Raw genomic sequence first — 21090 nt, forward strand, 5'->3', positions numbered from 1 at the left:
CCCACTGGTGTATGTGAGCTATTAAGTGCCCATATTTCTTACTATTCATAATTCTGGATAGGCTGATCTGATTTAAAACTCCCTCGCACTAAAAAAAAAAAACAGTATTACAATTAACTATTTTTAATTTGTTAAATCTTTAATTCTGTAATTAAGGCTTTTGTCTCATTACTATTGCACTTTCTGATTTCATACAACAAATGGGAAGATTTTTACTGATGCTTTGTTAGGGGCAGAAGAGCCCCAGGAACTATCCTATTATGCCTACTGGCTAAATAACAGCCTGATCTAACCTAGCCCCCTTAGGAAATGAAAAAAGAAAACTGAAAAGTGAAGGGTTGTTACATCTCCAGATCTCCTTTTTTTCTGGAGGAAGAACTGCAGTGAGCCAACTGAAGCTGGAACCCATGTGGCAGTTGGACCCTGTGATCCTCTCAGCCAGGTTTTCCCAAGATCTGGCTTCTCCAGAATCTTACATCTGGTTTTATTGCTCATTTGTTTGTTTTGTTTTTGGAATGTTCTCTCCCTTGAGACCTTCACCCTGCCTTTATCTCCTACTCTGCTCACTCTCTTTCCATAACATCTAGATAAACAGATGAAAAGCCTTATTTAACTTTTCTAAGCCTCAGAGTCCTCATCTATAAATGATGATAGTTGATTACTACAATTACTTTTTCATTTAATCCTTAAATTTTTCTTCTGGAGACTGTACTACTGTCCCTGTCTTACATAAGAGTAGCTTGGACCAAAAGATGACACTGGCCCTGGATGAAAGCTGTCCCCAAAGTCTGTATTTTGGCCATTAGATATTACTTTAAACTGGCATGCCCCCACCTCCAATTTGTTTTCCACACTGCCACCACAGTAACCTTTACAAATTGCAAATCTGTTAGTTCTTTGTTTCAAGTCCTTTAGAAGCATCGTGTTGCTGTTAAGTTCAAAATCCAAACCTTTCCTCAAAAAAACCTAAAAATTGAACTACCATTCCCACTATTGAGTATATATCCAAAGAAAAGGAAATCAGCATGTCAAAGAGATACCTGAACTCCCATGTTTATTACAGCATTATTCATGATAGCCAAGATATGGACTCAACCTCGGTGTCCACCAACAGGTGAAGGGATAAAGAAAATGTGGCATATATCCACAATGGAATACTATTTTGCCTTTGAAAAGCAGGAAATCCTGTCATTTGTGACAACATGCATGAGCTTCAAGGACATTATGTTAAGTTAAATAAGCAAGGCACAGAAAGACGAATACCACATGTTCTCACTCATATGTGGAAGCTAAAAAAGTTGAACTCAGAGAAGCAGAAAGCAGAATAGCAGTTACTAGAGGTTGGGAAAGGTAGGGGGTGGGGATAGCGAGAGGCTAGTTAATGGATACACAATTACGGCTAGATAGGAGGAATAAGTTCTGGTTTCTGTAGCAGGGTCAGATGACTGTAATTAAAAGCAATTTATTCTACATTTTCAAATAGCTAGAAGAGTGGATTTTGAATGTTCCCAACATGAAGACACGATAAATGTTTGAAGTGATGGGTATGTTAATTTCCCTGATTTGATCATTGCATTGTGTACATGTATCAAAATATTACACTGTACACTATAAATATGTAGTTATGTGCCAATTAAAAGTAGTAAAAGCAAAAAATGACACACTTAAATGCAAAGATATATTGCTTTAATATTTGAAGATCTCCCAAGCATATGACTGAAAACAGAAATAAACGATATCATAGATAACTATTTTTAAAACACAACCAAAACCCTTTCCAGGCCAGGCCCAAAGAGGCCTTTCTTATGCTATTCTCCCCTCACTGGCCACACTCAGCCACAGTGTTCTCCTTTCACTTTCTGAAAATACCATGTTCTCTCCTACCTCAGGGCCTTGGCACACGCTGTTTGCTCTGCCTGGAAAGCTTCCAGCCTATACCCCTTAACTAGTTGACTCTTCCTTATCACTCAGATTTCAGCTTAAGTTTCACTTTTTCAAGATTCCAGATTCACATGTAAGTCAGAATCTTTTATTGTAAGCCCTGCTTTCTCTTTAAGCATTTATCTCAATCTATAAATAAATACTGTTGTGATTATCTGATCAATTTGCTTTTTCCACTAGTTTGTAAGTACCAGGAGAGTATAAATCACACAGAAAATGGTTGTCTCACCAGGGTACCCGTAGCACCTAGCATAGTGATCTGCACAGAGTATGCACATTTGTTGAATGAATGAATGATGACATTTTAGAATGTCTCTCTATGCCTTCCTATAATTTCTTTCTCTGATTATGTAGTTTTAATTAACCCCAATAATTGAAAGCCCAAGTTTCAAATTCTGGCTCTCGCACTAATTAGTTATGTGACCATGAGCCAGTAGCTTGATGTTGCTCAGCTTTATTTCCTTCATCTATAAAAAGGAAATGATAAGCCACACCACAGGGGTGTTGAGAGGCTTAAAGGAGGTAACATATGTAAGATAGAAGTCTAGTACATGGATGAGTGCTCAATGAATGTTCACTCTTATGACGTTATTATTTTAAAAATGAAGTATATTGAGGAGGAAAGTTTCAAGATGAAAGTTATTGCTAATACTAAATTATACTGCACAAAATAAGAAATCAATATTAACTGCCAATCTCAACAAAAATTACCTAAATGGAATTGTATAACTTTTGTGCTTCATAACTGAACTAGGAATCAGTCAGCCAAACAAAAGTTACACTTTATGCAATTTTTAAAAGCATAATAGTGAGATTCCCAATTCAAAAGCAGGTTGTATTTTCTTTAATCTTTTGATTGTTCATTACTCAGAACTTATTCTTTTATAGAAATAGTATTATAAAACGATGGTTAAATTCCAAAACTATCCCATAAAACCTATTTAAATTAATAGTTGAAATTTGCAACATGATTTTCTATTACATTTATCATGGTTATTGCACTGCAGTGCTTATATGAGATTAAAGAAAAGCGTTTATATGATAGATAAAAAAAAAAAAAAAAAGAAATTTGAGGGTCCAGGTAAAAATTAGACTCCAAACTCAACTGTCAGCCACCTGCCTTTGGACAAGCAGGGAATATGACAGTCTTGCAAATACTGTCCCCATTTAGTCCCCATTCTGGTGGTCATAGCACCTTAAGACCAGGGATACTGTCTTGCTCAAGAATAACAGATGCTCAATCAGTGATGTTACACGAATATATTGAAAATATATATATATATCTATAGGACATATATATTACATTATATATATAATTACAATATATATATTACATGAATATATTGTTTAATGGATACATCTCAGAGAATAAAGTATGGCTGCCTTTTCTTAAATCTTCAGGAATCTCTAGCCAGGTCCTGGTTTAGAAAAGAAAACACCATACTCAAAAACACTTAATGCTTCAGAGGAAGCTCTCTCCCATCCTGTCCCACCATATCAGTACGGCCAACCATCTCAACTAGTGAATAAATGCCATCTTAACTGGTGAGACAGTTAAGTGATTGTTACTCGGGGGGTAATAACTTTTTTACTTTATTTAATTTTTTTATTTCCATAGGTTATTGGGGAACAGGTGGTGATTGGTTACATGAATAAGTTCTTTAGCGGTGATTTGTGAGATTTTGGTACAACACCCGAGCAATATAAACTGCACCCTATTTGTAGTCTTTTATCCCTCAGGGGGTAACAATTTTTTATTCAAACTGTATTTTTTAATGCGAAAAAATATCCCTCCCTGGAAAACAAAAACAAAAACAAAAACAGTATATAATATTTCACCGTGCAGAGGCAAGTGTAAGAAAAGAAAGTTCTCTGAAGTTTCTCAGAGCAGATGAATGAGTTTTATCTCTGAAAATATTGCATAGTAATACTAATGTTTTTAGTTCCATTGCTGCCTTCCACATCATCTTCCCACATAGTTTTCTAACGTGTGTACATAATAAAGTCTCAGGAAGATATGGAGTTACGGGTGTTGCCTGTTGGTTTTACTGCCCTTATTTCAGAAATATCACATATAATTGTATAATACATGTAGCTGGGTGAGAGCTGCCTAGCCATGCACTCCACTTAAATACACCTCCATTTAACATGTTATGAAGTAGGCCGGGCACAGTGGCTTACACCTGTAATCCCAGCACTTTGAGAAGATGAGGCAGGTGGTTCTGTTGAGCCTAGGAGTTCGAGACTAACCTGGGCAACATGGCAAAACCTTGTCTCTACTAAAAATACAAAAATTAGTGGGGCATGGTGGCATGTGCCTGTAATCCCAGCTACTGGGGAGGCTGAGGCAGGAGAATCGCTTGAACCTAGGAGGCAGAAGTTGCGGTGAGCCAAAATCATGCCACTGCACTCCAACCTGGGCAACAGAGCGAGACTTGGTCTCAAAAAAAAAAAAAGAAAAAAAAAATATATATATATAGCAAAGAACACCCCTCCTTTTTTTTTCTAATTTGAAGCAAGACATTTTGCTTTGTTCCTTATCCATAATTAAGTTAACTGAAGCCTAGTTCCAAATGCCTTCTTAGATCTTTCTTTTTTTAAAACTATGTTTCGCCACCAACTGAACATGAAATTTAACATTCGCAACTTAGAGATGTGGAGATCTTGAGTCCTCAGACCTGCAGGGGCTGTGGCATTCTAGTAAGAGGCCCATCAATTTACATGTTAGTCTACACGGACTAGACTTTTTCAGATTCCTTTCAGCCCTCCCATGTTGGGATTCTATGATTCCAAATGCATCCCAGAGAACAGCAGTGGACTGAGAAGAGCAAGTAATGACAAGCAACTGTGAAGTACAAAAAAGGTTTGTTTCTCATAGGCAAGGGGAAAAAATATACAAAAATCTTTCAATATTTTTATTTATACTATATTAATAGTTCTTAAGAGAACTCCCATTTTCTACATGCTGAAATTATGAATCAAATAATTAATCTCAATGATTAATTCCCCGTTCATCAAACTGAAATTATATCTCCCTCTTCCACATCTAAAGCAGGGATTATCTGCATTATTTAATTCAATTAAACTAATCAGACTTTTTTACAGCAATATGAACTAGGTGCTGTGGGAGATACACAGATGAATATAATCTGGAATTAACCCTCACGTAGTTCAAAATATAGCACATACTTTGGCCTGATACAATTTGGCTCATTATAAGTGCCAGTGGAGGAATCCACAAAGTGCTAAGTTATGAGCACTCTAGAAGGACCAATGCATCCCCATGGAGAAGGTAAGTATCATTTAGGTAAGTGCTTACCACACCATCTAGCACATGGTAAGTTCTCAATCAATGTTTCCTATTGTGTTGATATTATTAAGAGTTACCACTCCTATCACCTGTGTGACATCACCTCTCTCGACCTCAATCCTCTCATCTGTAAGATGAATACAATCATAATACCTGTAAATTGACGATAATAGCACTTGCTCTGCCTACCTCTTAGAACTATGTGATGACCAAAAAAATTACGAAGGTCATTTCTAACATGTGTTATTCATCTTTGAATGCACAGAGTCTTATACACAGTAAGAAATCAATAAATATTTAAGGAAGAAAGGCAGGGAAGAAACAATAATTATTATTAAAACAGAAATCAGTTAAAACTTGGTTTTGTTTTATTTAATTATGCCCAGATTTATATCCTTAGGTATTCACTTAACCTCTTTTTAAAAAATTTAATTTTAATTTTTAGTTCTGGGGTACATGTGCAGGATGTGCAGGTTTGTTACATAGAAGTATTCACTTAACCTCTTCTTAAATTCAGTTTTTCCATCTATAAAATGTAACTCCTTTTTTTTTTTTGAAACGGAGTCTTGCTCTGTTGCCCAGACTGGAGTGTGATGGCGTGATCTCGGCTCACTCCAACCTCTGCCTCTCGGGTTGAAGCAATTCTCCCACCTCAGCTTCCTGAGTAGCTGGGACTACAGGCATGAGCCACCATGCCCGGCTAATTTTTGTACTTTTAGTAGAGACAGGGTTTCACCATGTTGGCCAGAATGCTCTCAAACTCCTGAGTTCAAGTGACCCTCCCGTCTTGGCCTCCCAAAGTGCTGGGATTACAGGCATGAGTCACTGCGCCAGGCTAAAATGTAACTACTTTTAATATCCCTTACCTTCCTTCCTAAATGAAACAAATTTAAAGTGCTGTCACAATGTCTAGAATATAGAAAATTGCAGAAATATTTTTAAAACTGTTTTGAGCTTTGCCTTAAAGTGTTCTTTGTTGTTTGGTTATTGACTGGTTTTATTTTAATAAGGTATTGGCCAATTTTTTTTTTACTAGATATAGTCTGCTCCATATTTAAATAAAGAATAAAATTCATATATTGTTTTTTCAAGAAGAGAAGAAGATGGAACTTGCCACTCTCCAGAGTTCCAAACTTACTCTTTTATGTGGCTCTGAAATTTAACTAACTTCCAGAAAGAGAAAAATGAATCCTCCTTCACTGAAAGGACATCTACTATTCTAATTTACCAGTGCTTTTTTAACTGGGTTTTTGTTTGTTTGTTTGTTTTGTTTTGTTTTTGCCATTTCCCTCATCATTCTATAAATCTTTCATAGTTGAATTTATTCTGAGAAAGTTGATAATTTTATCCTAATTATCTTCTTGTTTTACAATTCCAGTGTGCTGGCAGAAATAAATTAAGCAGTATTTTAAATGTCCTCATAGAGTCACACTAGACACACAGAAATAAAAGATCAGAAATCCAGTTTTGGGAAGTATGGTTACAAAGGCAGAACTTTAATTCATAGAAACATATCCACAAAATGGATAACTGAAAATCTACTGTTCCTTTACCCCTCATACAACATTTTCTTCAATCTCTACAACAGGACTAAAGACTGACTTCAAACATAAGAATGCACTAAACTGCTTCCAATCAAATCCATTCATAATTGCTGAGTTCGTGTTGTGAGAATAGATGCAACTTATTGTAAATTCACAACACAGTTGTAAAAACAGTGGCCAGCAACAATTACCCTCCATGGCTCTTCATCATTTCTTGAGCTACTACTTCATGAATGATACAAGTTCAATGAAGTGTATGATGGATGTATTCCACAGAACAATAATAACAGTAACAATAAACCTTAGAGCACTGCTATATCTCCAGCTCCTACAACAGAGTTGATTATCAACAAATGTTTATTGATTTAATAAATATATGATTTGAATCAATGATTTTCAATCTCCTTCTAGTAGTAGAAAGCAGGCAGATCTGATTACTGACCAGCATTGGATGCTGGACAGAGCATTGGGTGTTGGACAACAAATGGGGAGAGGGGACGAAAAGAATGTATAGACTTGAAGATGCCAGGTAGGTATCTAAAGAAAGATCTCTCTAGAGGTTAGACAAACCTTCTTCATCTCTGATCTCCATTAGCACATTCTGTCATGGATATCAGATTTAGGGCAAAGTTGGTCAGTTGAGATTCTTTGTAGTCTCCCATAACGACAAGAGTCCCAGTTGAGAACCCTCTCGGGATCTACTTGGGAGGGATGGCATCTGGGAACTAACACACAACTCACATATTCATCCTATGGTTACTCTACTGAAGTCTACATCACTTCCCCGGTGCCACAGTAAAAGGAAGAGCTAACTGAAAACAAAGACTGTGACTTAAAGTTAGAGGTAAGCCTAGTCGATTTTGATTCCTATGGACTTCTAGGCCCTGCGGGGAGTTTGCCACAGCAAGAACCTTTATTTTGAATAAACAAAAATCAACAAGAATAAATGGTTTGTGAGAATAGGTACAGATTTGTTTGGTGGTGTTGATAATGTTGGAGGCACTGTAACATTAATAAGTCAATAAATTAATGAATTATGCAACACTCATTATAAGGCCTTTTAATATCATATATTAATGTAAGTGCCTTATAGACTTTTAGAATATATGTTTTACACAAACTAATAGTAGAACACTAAACTGGGTATTAAGAGCCAAAAGACTAAACACACATGCCCGCACACAAACACATACCCACCACTCCCCACATACAATGCATCCATATATGGTATCCATATGTGTATGTACAGCCCCTGCTTAGCAAGCAAAAACACTTTTTTTCTATAAATATATGTCCATTTTATTTAAGAACGAGAGAGTTCACTTGGATTCAAACGTACAGGGTTCATTCTTAAGTTATTCATCAAGAATAACGATAAAATCTTCCAGGTACTAAATATAAGAAAAATCAAACATATTTTGTATAATATTCTAAATGTCCATTTGATTCACTATAAAACATGAATCATGGGAGTTCGCTGAACAAACACTTCTTTTATCCTCAAAATAAAGTCCAAATCTCTTAATATGAATTTAAAAAGCTCTTTACCTTCATGATCTGACCTCAGCTTACCTATTAGCCCAAATCCCACCTCCTAGTTCCTTGAGCTTTTTGCTCCAGTCCTACTAGTAGCTCTCTGGGCCTGTCATTCTCTTTTTATCTCTGGGTATTTGATCATGCCATGTCCTCTGCCTAAAACATGTTCTGCCTCTGTTCACCAGTCTATTCCTGTCTCTCCTTTAGGTCTCCAGTAGAATCATTTCTTCTGGAAAGCCTCCTCTGTCTGGATTAGGTGCTTTCTTTCTTATATTTAGTAAATAAATATGTACTCAATATATATTTATTAAATAATTGAAGAGGAAAAGGAAGACAGGTTAGCATCAATAACAATGAATGGCATGTGTGCAAATTACCAGGTATGAGCTAACTCTGGTCTAAAGCCCCATTCATATTGGAAGTGCCCTAGCTTCTAGTCACTATGCCTAGATTCAAAGCCCATCAGGGCCTGCTTATTTACCTACAAAGAATTCCTATCCTATATCTCTAAACTGAAAACATTCTCAAATGGTCACACCTGGCAATGCATTGCTTAACTTCAAGGAAAACACTCACCTCCTTTGTCTCTTCAGAGAAAGCTTGCAGAATGTCCGTCTGCCTAGTGTAGTTGCCATTGGCGTCCTGCAGACCTTGCAGAATGCGCTCCCGCAGAACCAGCACTGAGACTCGAAGCTGGTGCCAGAGGAGCTGCACTGCGTGGATGTCCACTATCACGTTGACAGAGTAAGACAGCAGCTTTAAGGAGAACTCTGTTTCAAGGAGGGCATGGATTTGCTCAACATGATCAGAAATATCTTCACAAATGTCCTGCAGTAAAGAAAAGCAAAATATGTGAGGACTACTTTGCCTTATCCTGGAGGGAGGTGAGGGTGGTAGAAAAGTTCACTCTTACCTAACACCAATTATCAGGGCCAACCGTAGCACCCTGGATTCCTGGGGCCTTTGTTTTAGTTCAGATACACTGTTGCAAGCCATATTCCTGTGCACTGGGCCTTTGACCATTTAGGTCAATTAATCTTTTTCTAAACCACACAAATCCTGCTATTCCATCAGATGCCCAAATTTAAAGTTCAGCCAAGGTGAGAGGTGCATCTCTCCAATTCACTGTCTGTTCTCTTTTTTATTGTTTGTTGGGTATTCTGGAAGGGAACCAATGGCTGTTTTATTTGCTAGTACTAAGCTACACTGGGCACACAATATTTCAGGTTAGAAGCATCATCTAGACACCTTTGAAGAAAGATAACCTAGAATGTGTGCTTCAAAGGCACTCTCAGCCATTCTCAGTGAACTATGGGGTATTTGATGTAAGGGGCAATTGTCACTCTCCCACAAGTATACAACTTAATATTTAAATTCATTGGGTTTTTTTCTGTTTTTGTTTTTTTCTTTTTCTTTTTGTTTTTGTTTTTAGACGGAGTTTCACTCTTGTCACACAGGCTGGAGTGCAATGGCATGATCTCAGCTCACTGCAACCCCCACCTCCCGGGTTCAAGTGATTCTCCTGCCTCAGTCTCCTGAGTAGCTAAGTTTACAGGCGGCTACCACCATGTCCAGCTAATTTTTGTATTTTTAGTACAGATGGGGTTTCACCACATTGGCCAGGCTGGTCTTGAACTCCTGACCTCAGGTGATCCACCCACCTCAGCCTCCCAAAGTGCTGGGATTACAGGCCTAAGCCACTGCACCCAGCCTAAATTTACAGTGGATATCGAAATTTTCAACCCACACTTTACAAGCAGGATCACTCTTATGAAACAAAGCCAGAAAAATTCCAAAGATGAAAAAAGACAAAATACAATTTTGTTTTGTTTCATGCAGATATTTTAAACAAAAACATTACTAACTCAGTCTCAATATCCTTGACACATACTATTAGGTAGGAAGGTTTGGTATCTGACATGTCACTTGTTCTTACAAGTTCCCAAATTTCCATTGTGCTGTCAGAGGCCAGCAGCATGAAATGAGTGGCATCAATGGTAGTATTTACTTGGGCAATGTAAGAGACCATTAAGCATCAAAATGATGGTGTCAGCTAAAAGGGCTCAGTTACTCATTTTCAGTTGTACATTAGTGATTTTTTAAAACTGAGCTTTTATTTATGATTTTTGTTAGGGCCAAAGTTTGAAGATAGCATTAGAGTTCTGAGCCCTACCATTAGTGTCAAAATAGTCACTCTATGCTGGAAACACAACCTTCTGATTTCATGTAATTCAGTTACTTTTTTAAAAAGAAAAATGAAAATATACAATCTGTATTTAAAAATATACAAGGGAAAAAATCTATTGAAGAATGACAAGCTGTGCTAAATTATGAACATTAATTGTTGTACAAGTCCAATGAGTGCTCCAATATTAGTTCTTGAAACCCAAGAACTAATTGGCGACAGTGGTACAAACTGGTGATTATAACTTGAAACAGAACAAAAGTTTAAACTAGATGAACTTTGAAGCACTAATTGGGTAAGGTTCTCCCAAACGGCACCCACAAGGTAACGCAGTCCAAAAGAAATTTAGGGCGAAAAATCTATTACTCCATTAGCCAGTACATGGGAACCAATCACAGCCAGATTGACTCGTCTCTGCTGGCCTCATCACAGAAGAGCAGGGCTCTCATTGCTATCATCAGATATTCCACATTGCCTGGGATTTCTGGTTGGAGTGTCTATTTCATGTATTCTCCCACACCTCTTGACCACTACCCCAAAACAAATGCCCGTATCTTTTGTCCTCTTAGGATGTTCATTTCTGTGTTGTTCTGTGCCACTTTGAGAAACTCCCTCCCTCCCACTGCTGAGTTCTTCCAAATTCTCTATACTTTGCGCCATTCTGTTGTAAAAAACACTCCTTAACTTCTTCACAGAATCCATCTACTTCCTGGTCTCACCCAAACCTGATTCTGCCCAAGAATCCCACTTCCCCCGTTGCCCTCCCAGGGAAGGCTGCTCATTCTCCCAGTCTTCACCTGAGAGACGATAGTAGGGATGATGGGGGAAGGCTGGCCTCAATGCCTCTTTGCTACCTTGGCACTTTCTGATCATTACTCTTTCACCCACATACTAACACCCTTTTTTCCCAGTAGGTGCCTGGTCTGACAAACCTTACTGTCTTCCTCACTCGTTGCTATTACCTACATTCTTCCCTTTTACTCCTCTACATTACATTGAAGAATGCAACTGGTTCACATTTTACTGTCTCTATATCAAGCATGGCGTTATCTTTGGTAATGCCAATATTCACACTGATGAACCAACCAACACTGTAGCCTCAAATTTCCTTTACTCCACAGCTCCCAGGACCTTCATATCCATTCCACTGGGACAAGCCTCTACCCTAGCTCTACTGTGGACTTCACCATCACATCACCTGTGCAACAATATCAGAAAGTCCTCTATGCCACCAACCTCTATTTGTTCAACTTTTTCACTCCTGTCTCCCACTACAGGTGCTCTTCAATCTCATCCAGGCCACCAGCTCCTCCAGTGACCCTTTCCTCAAATACGACCCTCCTCCTAGCATCTATGGGGTATGCCTATGCTATGGGCAGTATCTATGGTGATCACTGTTCAACTACTATCTTGGCAGTAGTCTCCACTTCCTCATACTCTTGATTCATAACTCAGATTTGTTAGCCTCCGTCTCTGGCATCTCACTTTGATGCTAAAGATGCAGAATATCTTACATACCTAGGAGAGAAAAAGGCGTGGGTAACCTTTATGCTAGCAGCTCAGAATAGCCATATATACATTTCTCATCTACTCCACACCATCCTGCAATACAAAATGTTACATAGAGTCTTCGTACCATGAAAGCATCATGTCAAAGCACATGCCATCTTTTCCTTTTATACATGATTTGGCTCCTTCATAATAGATGTAGGAATGTAGTCAGAACCAGGTCATGGGTCAAGATTGCCAGGAAACTATCCAGGGAAAACAATACATAAAGGGCACTAGGGTATCATTGGTGCCAGTTAACTTAGATTTCCACATCTCACTCCCTACATAACTGGGCAAGGTAAATTGGCCCCTTTCCCACTGAAGCAGATGGACCCCAAGGGGAAAAAAACACCTTTCCCACAAGTGCTGACCTACCAAAGAAGACATAATGATGGCAAATAAGCACATACAAAATCTTCAACTACATAAGCCAAGATGGAAATGTAAATTAAAACCACAATGAGATACCAGTTTACACCCATTTGAATGCCTAGAATAAAAAAAATTACTGACGGCACCAACTGCTAAGGACTTCTAGAACAACCAGAACTCTCCTGTGCTGCTTACGGGAATTCAGAACAGTACAATCACTCTGGAAAACAGGTTAGCAGTTTCTTATAAAATTAAGCATACAATTACCATATGACCCAGCAATTCCACTCCTGGGTGTTTATCCAAGAGAAACGAAAACTTATACGCACACAAAAATGAAAAGAAGTTCTGCCCACCATCGCTAAAACCTTCAATGGGTAAACTGATCATAGGTAAGTGGTCCTTCAATGGGTAAATAGATAAACTATGGTATGCCTATATGCAGCAGTTTTTTAAAAAGTGAACCACTGTACCTGTAACAATTTGGATAAATCTTAAAGGCATTACACTAAGTGTAAGAAGCCAGTCTCAAAATGTTACACACTGTATAATTCTATTTATATAAATAACATTCTCATAAGACAAAACTATTGTGATAGACAATAGATGAGTGACTACTAGAGACTGGGGATGGGGAGGGCATGATTCTAAACTGATAGCACAAGGGAGTTTTGCAGACTGATGGAACTGTTTGGTATAGATTGTGGAGGTGTTATGCAAATCTACACATGGGTTAAGCTGTACACCAAAAAAGAAAGTCAATTCTACTGTATGATAATTTTTAAACTAATACAGGAAAAGCAGTTTATAGTCTCAGTAAAGTACACATAAAATTCATTTTGGATCACACACTGCCTTCATATTCTTGGAAATTACAAAAAGCAAAACTCTTTAAAGTCATGGTGGCACTGTGATCATCAGCACTAATTTTATATAGTAATTCTGTGTAGCTTCCATATTATTTTCTAGCAAGTATAAAAGAAAATGAAGCTAATCTGGAGCCCATCTCAAAGTGAATTAATGCAAATGACAATGGTTAACAATATCTTCAAAGTTGCATAGATTTTTTTTCCCATAGATATTACTGTGCTAATGTGGGAAACTGACCCTCTACATTGCTTTGTTTAATTCACATACAGCACAATAGCCCTGTGGCATTCAGTACTCACAGAACAAAATGCATTGAATACATTATGTTACCAATTGCTCATTTCACTCAACCTTGCAGACACCTTGCTGTCTCAAAATTGCAGCTGCTGTCTCCTGTCAATGAGAAAGGAATCTTCTGTGGTTTCTCAAGCAGCTGATACAAACACTAAGGTGACCTGAGAGTGTTTACAAATAAACTCTAGTTGGCTGAGTCAGTTGGTTTTTCCGTTTTCTTTGTTTTTTAAAATTGGGTTGTATGCTTATGTGAGAGGGGTATGTTTTCCTTTTGTAAAACATATTATTGTATACTTTTTCATTGCATCTTATTTCTTCTAAGCAAATGCAGGGGTGTTAAAGTAACTCTTATATATTTAACCAGTATGTCCAGTTTTCACCAGCTAGGGACAGAAATGAGGCACCCTTCTTGTGATTGCTCTGATTGCTTACTGTAATAACTCTTGAGTGTGACTTCTCAGCTCCTGTTAATCCCTAGGAGGCGATCTCTTTGCTGCCTCATCATGAGGCCATCATACCCTTTCTCCACCATTCTCAAAACATCTTAAAGGTTTCCCTGTGAGACTACAAATGTACATGGATCAACATTCCGTCAAGGTGCCTCAAATTGCCAATCTCCAGGGCTCCATGTGCATCTGGAAGGAAGTCTGCCCACCCAGCAACATCCTCATCCAGGTACTGAAGCAACACTTGGCACCTGAGTTTCAAAAAGTCACACAAATGCAATCCTAAAAAAAAAAAAAAAGAAAAAGAAAAGGAAAGAAAGGCAAATTCCCCTAATGGCTGGGTGAAGAGGCTCATGCTTGTAATCCCAGCACTTTGGGAGACTGAGGCAGGAGAATTGCTTGGGCTCAGGCATTCTAGACCAGCCTGGGCAACACAGGAGACCCCATCACTACAAAAATATTAAAAAATTAGTCAAGTGTGGTGGCACACACCTGTAGTCCCAGCTACACAGAAAGCTGAAGTGGGAAAATGCTTTGAGCCCATGAGGTGTAGGCTGCAGTGAGCCATGATCATACCACTTCACTCCAGCCTGGCCAAAGCAAGAAAATAACCTGTCTTAAAGCAAGAACCTGCCTCCAAAAAAACAAAGTTTCTTTACCCATACGCTCACCATATGTGTATGTGTTTATTACAAAAAGCTAAAAAGAGATTCTGACCTAAAACATGTACTTCATATTTTAAAATACAGATTAAGGAAATATCACAGTTAGTTGCAATAAAACTCACAAGTAAACCTTAGAAATTGAAATTGCAACTTTATACAAAAACCTTCCTATTGCAGAGTATGAAGTAATCTTTAGTTGACTATCAAAACTGTCCTTTCTCGAAAAACAGAGTGACAGATTTCCCTATGGCAAAATATTTTTATTTCCCCAAAAGTAAACTATCCCTCTCAGTAAAGGAGAAGTACAGGGGAACTTTCTCAACTTGATAAAGAATATCTACAAAAAACCTATAGCAAACAGCAAACTTAACAGTGAGAAACTAGAAGCTTTCCCGCAAAGATTGACAGCAAGGCAAGGATGTTTCCTCTCGGTACTCCTTTACAACATCATACTAGAAGTCCTAACTATTGTAATAAGATAAAAAGAGGAAAGAAAAGGCATAGATTTGGAAGGAAGAAATGAAACTGTCTTGTTCAAAGATGACATGATCATCTATGTAGAAAATCTGACAGAATGGAAAAAAAAAAAAAAAAAAGTAGACTCCTGGAACTAATAAGCAATCACAGCAAGGTTGCAGAATATGAGGTTAATATACAAAAGTCAATTATTTTCCTATATACCAGCAATGAACAACTGGAATTTGAAATAAAAAACACAATACCATTTATACTAGCATCCCCCAAATGAAATCTTAGGTATAAATCTAAAAACATGTATGAGATCTACATGAAAACTACAAACTGATGAAAGAAATCAAAGAAGTAAATAAATGCAGTGGTATTCCATGTTCCTGGATAGGAAGATTCAATATTGTCAAGATGTTAGTTCTTCCCAACTTGACGTATAACTTCAACTCAATCAAAAACCTAGCAAGTTATTTTATAGATAACAAACTAATTCTAAATTTGATGTTAAGAGGCCGGGTGTGATGGCTCACACCTGTAATCCTAGCACTCTGGGAGGCCAAGGCAGGATCACCTGAGGTCAGGAGTTTGAGATCAGCCTGGCCAACATGGTGAAACCTTATCTCTACTAAAAATACAAAAATTAGCTGGGAGCAGTGGTTCACACCTGTAATCCCAGCTACTTGGGAAGCTGAGGCAGGAGAATCCCTTGAACCCAAGAGGCAGAGGTTGCAGTGAGCCGAGATTCGCGCCATTGCACTCCAGCCTGGGGGACAGAGCAAGACTCTGTCCAAATAATAATAATAATAATAATAATAATAATAATAATAATAAAAGTTTATGTGAAGAGTAAAAAGACCCAGAATATCCAAAACAATATTTAAAAAGAACAAAACAGGGGGACTGACATTACCCAGCTTCAAGATTTACTACAAAGCTACAGTAATCAAGACAATGTTATATTGGCAAAAGAACAGACAAACAGATCAATGAACAGAATAGACAGCCTAGAGGTCGACCCACATAAGTAATAGTTAACTGATCTTTGACAAAGGAGCAAAGGCAACACAATAGAGAAAAGACAGTCTTTTCAACAAATGGTGTTGGAACTGGACATCTACAAGCAAATAATAATAATAATAATAACAATAATAATAATAATCCTAGATATAGATCTTACACCCTTAACAAAAATTAACTCAAAATATATCATAGACCTAAGGGTAGACCTACTAGACAGCCTAGAGGTTGACCCACATAAGTAATAGTTAACTGATCTTCGACAAATGAGCAAAGGCAACACAACAGAGAAAAGACAGTCTTTTCAACAAATGGTGCTGAAATTGGACATCTACAAGCAAATAATAATAATAATGATAATCCTAGACATAGACCTTACACTCTTAACAAAAACTAACTCAAAATATATCACAGACCTAAGGGTAAAATGCAAAACTATAAAATCCTATAAGATATCATAGAAGAAAATCTAAATCACCTTGAGTTTGGCAATGACTTTTTGTTAATAGATACAATGTCAAAGGCACAATCTATGAAAGAATTAATAAGCTGACTTCATTAAAATTAAATATTTATGCTCTGTGAAAGACATCATTAAAAGAATGAAAAGAAAAGCCACAGACTGCGAGAAAATATTTGCAAAAGACTTACGAAGGATTATTATTCAAAATACATAAAGAAGTCTTAAAGCTCAACAAAAACAAACAACTCAATTAAAAAACAGTCCAAAGACCTTAACAGATGCCTCACCAAAGAAAATAAATAGATGACAAATAAGAATATAAAAAGATGGTTCCGTATCATAAGTCACCAGGGAAATGCAAATTAAAACAATGAGATACCATTAAAACAATGAGATATCATTACATAATCGTTAGAATGGCCAAAATTCAGAATACTGACAACACCAAATGTTGGTGAGGATGTGGAGTAACAGGAACTCTCATTCACTGCAGTGGGAATGCAGTTTGGTGGTTTCTTACAAAGCTAAACATATTCTCACCATAAAATCCAGCAATCACACTCCGTGGTTTTTACCCAAGGGAGTTGAAAACTCATATCCAAACAAAAACCTGTACACAGATGTTTATAGCAGCTTTATTCATAATTGCCAAAACTTGGAAGCAACCAAGGAGTTTGGTAGGTGAATGAATAAACTTTGGTATATCTAGACAATGGTATATCTAGACAACAGAATATTAGTGCTAAAAAGAAGTAAGCTATCAAGCTATGAAAAGACATGAGAAACCTTAAATGTATATTACTAAGTGAAAGAAGCCAATCTGAAAAGGCTACAAACTGTATTATTCCATTTATATGACACTCTGGAAAAGGCAAAGCAGTGGCTACCAGACCATTTGTGGGCAAGGAGGGAAGACTAAGAAGAGAAGAGGATGTTTATGGCAGTGAAACTATTCTACATACTATAAAGGGGATACACATAATTTAATATTCCTCAAAATCTGTGGAATGTACAAGACAGAGTGAACCCAATGTACACTATGTACACTATGGAATTGGGGTGATAATGATGTGCCAATGTAGGTTCATCAGTTGTAACAAATGTAGCACCCTGGTGGGGAGTGCTGATAATGTGGAAAGCTATGCGTGTGTGGGGACAGGGGATATAAGGGCTACCTCTGTGCCTGCCTCTTAATTTTGCTGTGAATCTAAACTGGTTACAAAAATACTATGTAAAAAAACACAAACTAGACTACCTCTTCTTTACTCTTCCTCTAGCAAATACACTTTTCTAATAGGCCTAGTTTCTTCTTTTGCCATATGAAGAATAACTATAATGGGCTGAACACGGTGGCTCACACCTGCAATCCCATCACTTTGGGAGGCCAAGGTGGAAGGATCCCCGAGTCCAGGAGTTTGAGACCAGCCTAGGCAACATGGCAAAACCCCATCTCTACAAAAGATACAAAATTATCTGAGCCTGGGCGGGGCGCTGTGGCTTACACCTGTAATCCCAGCACTTTGGGAGGCTGAGGTGGGCAGATCACTTGAGTTTGAGACCAGCCTGGGCAATGTGGTGAAACGACGTCTCTACTAAAAATACAAAAATTAGTGAGGCATAGTGGCAGGCGCCTGTAATCCCAGCTACTCTGAGGCTTAGGCAGGAGGATCACTTGACCCCGGGAAGCAGAGGTTGCAGTGAGCTGAGATTTCGCCACTGCACTCCAGCCTGGGCAACAGAGCAAGACTGTCTCAAAAAAATAAAAATAAAAAAATTATCCAGACCTGGTGGCAGGCACCTGTAGTCCCAGCTACTTGGGAGGCTGAGGTGGGAGGATCACTTGAGCCCAGGAGGTCAAGGCTACAGTGAGTCATGATCACACCACTGTACTCTAGCTTGGGCAATAGAGTGAGACCCTGTCTCAAATTTAAAAAAAAATAACAATAATAAAGAATGACTATAATGGAGAGCAGTGGGAATGATGCTGAGACTTTTTATAATCATCACAGAACTTCTCTCCAAAGTTTGAAGAACTCTATAAACAGTAGTTATCCTTTTTAGTGCTAAAAATGTGACAGTGTGATGACTAAAAGGAGCTAATTTATGTGGAAATGATTTGCTATTATTATTGGCTGTTACTCATCCATCTCCCTAACTAGACTGTATCTTTCTAGAAACAGGAAATGTGTCTTATTTGTTTTAGTTATCTATAATGCCACACTGTTAGGACACTGCCATACAAATGCAAAGGATGTTTGTGAAACTGAATTCAATTGGATAAAATACTATATCTTACAAATTAGAGGTAAACCCCTAAAAAGCAAACAGTAGCTTAACTTTCTTTCTGAAGTATATTTACTCTAACTGGCACTCACTCAGCAAGTCATATCAGTAGTCACTGACACTGGGTCACCTCCTGCTTTGATTAGGAGAGGGTCTGAAAAAGCGAGCAGAGAGATGATAGAGGAGGATGAAGATGCAGAATATAGTCTTGGAAGGGTTCACACTTCTGCCTTCACGTCTCTGAAAGTCTCCTCTGCCTTCAACTGAGAAAGGACCAATTAGAAGTTCTGTCAGGATATACCTGGCCATAAACAAATGTAGATTGCTTTTCTTTCCATGATTTGAAATTTTTTTGCATAAAGTTGTTATTAAAAAGCTTCAGAGGACTCACTGATTGAGCTATCACTTTAAATACCTAATTCCAGGCTCTGACTTATTTGACCGGCAATAAACCCTAAACAAAAAGTTTGGAGGAAAACTGACCATTGCTATTGCACACTGGAGAAATTGTTTTTCTAAGCAAGCTACTGCTTAGTCACTCTTGTATTCAGTATTCTACATGACACAATACAGGTTCAAAATCTGAGTTCATTCACTTAAAAAATCATGGCTATGGTCTTGACTCTCAATAGCTCTTCTGGAAATTGTTCAGAATATCTCTACCTTTCCCAAGACAACTTCATACAACTGATTTTTTTAGCAGTGTTTCAGGTAGACATTAATAGAGAAGCCAGTGGTGTTTCTTACCTTGCAGTGTGCTTGTTAACCATGCATATTCCTGGGCTACTCCTTTTGAAGATAGCTAGGGCCAAAGAATCTGCATTTTCTTAAGCATGTGGTGGCCATCATACTGGTGTTCTATGCACCACACGTTGAAAAACACGGAGCCAGAAATGGGTCATCTGTCTAGGCTGACTGACGCTGAAGTGGGAACTACGTGCAAGCCTGCTGCTACGCACTGCAAAAACAAAACCTCCCAGCACTTGAAAGGTAGCCCTCCACTGATAATACACAGATATATCTACAGTAGAATTTATATTCTTTGTGCACCAGAAAACGTTTCATAACTTTATTTACCCAGTACTGATAGTGCTGTAATAATCTCTAGGGCAGCATCAGGTTTGTGGATTTTTCTAACATGCCTTCTCTTTTGTTTTTTTTACAATTTATTATAAAATGAAACAGATGACTGTCTCACACAAATAAATATATTTAATAAATGTATGTAATATATATGTATATATGTAAATATGTATTTACATGTATACTATATATTTATATATATGGCTTAGTAATTACTATAAAGAAAACACTCTTGTAACAACCACCCAGGTCAAAATTTAGAACTTTACCAGCCACCCTCACCCCAGAACTGCTTCCATCTGTCCCCTTTCCAGCACAGAGGCTTCATCCCTCCAAAAGTGACCACTATCCTGATTTGCATAGCAATCATTCCCTCACAAGAGTACCTGGATATAAAAATTTACTTTTGCCCAGTTTTTATTTTGATATGTCTTTTAAGTCTCTTCTCCTTTTTTTTTTTTTTTTAAAAAAAAAAAAAACAGGCTCTTGCTGTTTGGCCTAGGCTAGTCTCAAATGATGTGCCCACCTTAGCCTTTCAAGCAGTTGGACCATAGGCACGTTTTACTACACCCAGCTCAAGTCTCTTTTAATCTCTTTTTCTATCTGTGTTTCTTTTTCGTACAATTTATCTGCTGAAGAACTTGGGGCATTAGACCTGCAGAGTTCTCCACAATTTGGATTTGCTGATTGAAGCCACATGAAGCAGTCCAGCCTGCTGGTTCTTCTGTTCTCTTTACTTTCTACAAACTGGTATCTGGATCCGGAGACCTGATTCATCTCAGCTTCAATTTATTTGACAAAACAGTAAGTACCACAGTATATATATGTGTATGTGTGTATACACACACACACACATATTTTAATCAGGAGGAATATTTAACTTCATGGCTAGGCATGGTGGCTCACACCTGTAATCCTAGCACTTTGGGAGGCTGAGGCCGGTGGATCGCCTGGCTCAGGAGTTTGAGACCAGTCTGGGCAACAAAGTGAGACCCCATCTCTACAAAAAATACAAAAATTAGCCAGACATAGAGGTGTGTGTCTGGGGTCTCAGCTATTCAG

At 37.9% G+C, this 21090-nt stretch overlaps 1 protein-coding gene across 1 annotated transcript in view; it reads right to left on the minus strand.

Annotated features, from left to right (window-relative positions):
• The window catches only part of AKAP6 (A-kinase anchoring protein 6), a 419768-nt gene that overhangs the window by 307680 nt on the left and 90998 nt on the right, over window positions 1–21090 (minus strand). Inside the window, exon 2 of the mRNA XM_023227448.2 lies at window positions 8908–9159. Coding sequence (XP_023083216.2) covers window positions 8908–9159 — 252 coding nt within the window. The remainder of the gene's footprint in view (window positions 1–8907; window positions 9160–21090) is intronic.

This window comes from Piliocolobus tephrosceles, chromosome 6, assembly GCF_002776525.5.
Source record: "Piliocolobus tephrosceles isolate RC106 chromosome 6, ASM277652v3, whole genome shotgun sequence".
Classification (NCBI taxonomy): Eukaryota; Metazoa; Chordata; class Mammalia; order Primates; family Cercopithecidae; genus Piliocolobus; species Piliocolobus tephrosceles.